The sequence below is a fragment of the Papaver somniferum genome, chromosome 2 (genome assembly GCF_003573695.1).
Source record: "Papaver somniferum cultivar HN1 chromosome 2, ASM357369v1, whole genome shotgun sequence".
Lineage (NCBI taxonomy): Eukaryota > Viridiplantae > Streptophyta > Magnoliopsida > Ranunculales > Papaveraceae > Papaver > Papaver somniferum.
Window position 1 is genome coordinate 76887065 of NC_039359.1, and position 3217 is coordinate 76890281.

The 3217-nt window shown below is 35.2% G+C and overlaps 1 protein-coding gene across 1 annotated transcript; it reads left to right on the forward strand.

Annotated features, from left to right (window-relative positions):
• The first annotated feature begins 1959 nt into the window (after positions 1-1959).
• Positions 1960-2903, forward strand: LOC113353573 (osteocalcin 2-like). Its single transcript, XM_026597128.1, has 2 exons — positions 1960-2360; positions 2460-2903. The coding sequence occupies exons 1-2, from the start codon at positions 2047-2049 to the stop codon at positions 2731-2733; spliced, it is 588 nt and encodes a 195-aa protein (XP_026452913.1). The 5' UTR covers positions 1960-2046; the 3' UTR covers positions 2734-2903.
• The last annotated feature ends 314 nt before the right edge of the window (positions 2904-3217 follow it).

A 3217-nucleotide genomic window follows, 5' to 3' on the forward strand; every position in this document is an offset into this window, starting at 1 on the left:
TAAATTTAAAGTACGCTTGTTAACGGGCGGAGATTTAAATTACGCCGGATGAAAATTCAAATTAAAAAAATAAAATAGAAAATGAGGCGTAAACTTAAAGTGTGCCTGGTGATTGATTGGGCGGACATTTGAGATACGCCCGATGAAATTTTTTTGGGGCGGAGATTTAAATTACGCGCGACCAAATTTTAATCGGGACCGTTACGTGACAACACGGACTAAACCCAAAATTTGATCTTTTTTTTTTGATCTTTGATCTTTGGTTTTGATCGCACCACTGCAGTTGCTCTCATTATCTTGATAATTTTCAATTCAATGGTAAGAATAAAATAAGAAAAAGTTGAGACAAAGCTCATTTTGACGATTATAACATCAACCTAAGATGCATTCGTCTTATCTTTATTAATTGATAACTCGTAGTCGTTATGACTGACTGATAATGATGATGATGACAGCACAGGTGATGATGATAAGATTAGTTGAAGAAAGAAACCACGCGTATATAGAATAGATAGATGATGTTCTTCTGATTAAAGGATCAACTACGTTGGAACTTTGAATAGATAATCTCAAATATACGTGACTCGAGTACTTGACTTAAACATTCTAGTTATCTGATCAATTCCCACGTAGATATATTCCATTTCCATCTACAGTTTGATATATGTGGCGCAAGTGAACCGCATTAAAGTGCAGCTCCTTCGCATGGCTGAGATGAGATGTTATTCGGCCAAGCATAATACTATGCAAAAAGTCCCCGCAGACCGAACCACACGAAAAAAGAAACTGTTCCTCACAGTCCACCCCTACACGTCTCCTAAGGAATGGGGTCCATAGAAAAATAATGTGAGAGACGGATTTTACCTGATCTATTTTCTCGGTACGTAGAAAACTACTGAATATCATGGTTCAAAAGATTCCATGACAGTACACAAAATTTAATAGAACCACGAGCATGCCATGAAAATATTCCTGGCTGCTGGTGAGATCAACAAATTCTAATACACATTTTACATGATCGAGGAGTATTTGGTACTGGTAGCCCGAATGAAATCTGGTAACCCATACGTAAAAAAAAAAAAAAAAAAAGACACGAGATTAGAAGTATTGTATCTTTTGTAAAATTTGAAACTCTCACAACTCATGTTTTGATGTTAATTATTGGTTTATTTGGTTTTGATTCATCTTCATGCGATTACCTTTCGGAAAAATCTTTAGATTGTCCAAATTTTTCTTAGTATCCGACATTTACAATTAATTTAAAATTTTCCATTAAATTTTTCTCGATAGATGCAGAACCATAAAAAATACATAATGCATGAACAATGCCGCTAATACATTTTCTCAAAAAATTAGTCTCATCTCCGTGGAATATACTGTGTTAAAACAGTGTAAGAATAACTGAGCTGTTAAACCTAGTCATCTAGTGTTGTTAGTTGAGACTTCAGTTTCTCACTACCAACTATTGTTCCACCTCCTTAATGTTTCCTTTGACAAATTCTTATTTTCCTGTATCAATTACTTGTCTCTTAATTAATCTAATCAAGTAAAATTATGTGGTTAGCAGGGAAAACACCTCACCATCATAATAAAGAAACTGTCTCTGCTTATTCCATCGAAACCAAATCTGTAGAAGATCCAATTTTAGACATTTTTTCAAGTAACATGAAATGACCTATATTTGGTAGGGCAAAGGTGTTGGTGACTCAGATACGGATTGATCAAACCTGCTTTCATTTTCTCTGTAAACCTTATCCTTAATTCTATCTCCCTATTACTATGGAAAAGGTAAGGCCATGTAATCATTATTTAAATTCTCGAAAATAAAAAAAATAATACTAATTTCATTTTTCTTTTAATTATTTAATAGCATTGTCCCCCAATGGGCATATTCCAAATCGGAAATGTATATATATAGATACAAGATTAGCTCGAAGTGGACTCAGCAAACAAATATATTCCTGTTTTGAACCCTGAAAAAAAAACTTGTAAACTTCTACATTCCGTTCCTTCTCTTTCTGTTTTTATATATCTCGATCGAGCATCATGGGTGAAGATCAGAAAATGCAAAGCTTTCGTGATCCGATCTCAACGATAACCGGACCGTATTCTCCTTCCGGTAGCACTGAAAATAATAGTATTCGTTGGGCAGCCATGGATAATGATGACATTTTTGATTCAAGAACTTCGTCGTTTCAAGATGTGATTGATGCCTCTACCTCATCATCTTCATTAGACTTGGAAGAAGAAGAAGAAGAAGAAGACGGATCTCTGAATACATCTTCTTCGTCATCGTCCTCTTCATCCATCAATGGACCTTTGTTTGAATTGTCTGATTTAATGGAACATCTCCCAATCAAGTGAGTACTATTTCAGAAGATTAATCAAGTTCAGATGAATTAACCCTTATATTTCTAATGCATGCACTAATGTTTTGTTTTTTCATGGATATTTTGCAGGAGAGGACTTTCTAAGCATTTTGATGGAAAATCACAGTCATTTACATCGCTATCAAACGTCAACTGTTTAGAAGATCTTGCGAAAGGAGGAATCCATTTTAGGAAGAAGAAGTCATCATCCAGGAGCAATAGCTATGGAGATGGATTAGATGTACAAAATAAGAGAATATCAAAGAAGTCTTCATTAACCAGAGGTTGTTTTGTGTCTTCTTTAGTTGATAGGCAGGGAATTAGCTTTAATCTAAGAACTCATGCCAATTCGTTCAAAAGATAGCGCTTAATTAGTTGGGAAAATAAAAGTTGCGTGGCATTTGCACAATTGTTAATCTTGTATGTGCATAATCAGTCTTGCACGAGATGGCGGTTCTTGTTTAAAAAAACTAGTATCTGATGCGCTGCATGCGCATGCATCATTTTTAACGACTTAGAAGTTTCGATGCATAAGTGCGGCTTCTTTTTTATTTATTTATTTTTGCAAGGTGCAAATTCCTGCAGCTAAATGCTGGTCCATTTGTTAGTATAATTTTTGGTTCTAGTCGATCTAGACTAGAATGGTCGGGTCTTTGCCGATTTACTGGTCTAGCTCTTGACTGAAAGGTCAAGACTTTGCCGTGCTACTACAATTTGCCAATTTTCTGTCAAGTTTTTTAATCGACTATGATAAAATATTGCTTAAATCACCGTTAACAAACTTGGTTTTTCGGTCGATCTTTTTTACAGGGCTGAATTGGGGGCCTGAAATAGTAATTGGGGATTGG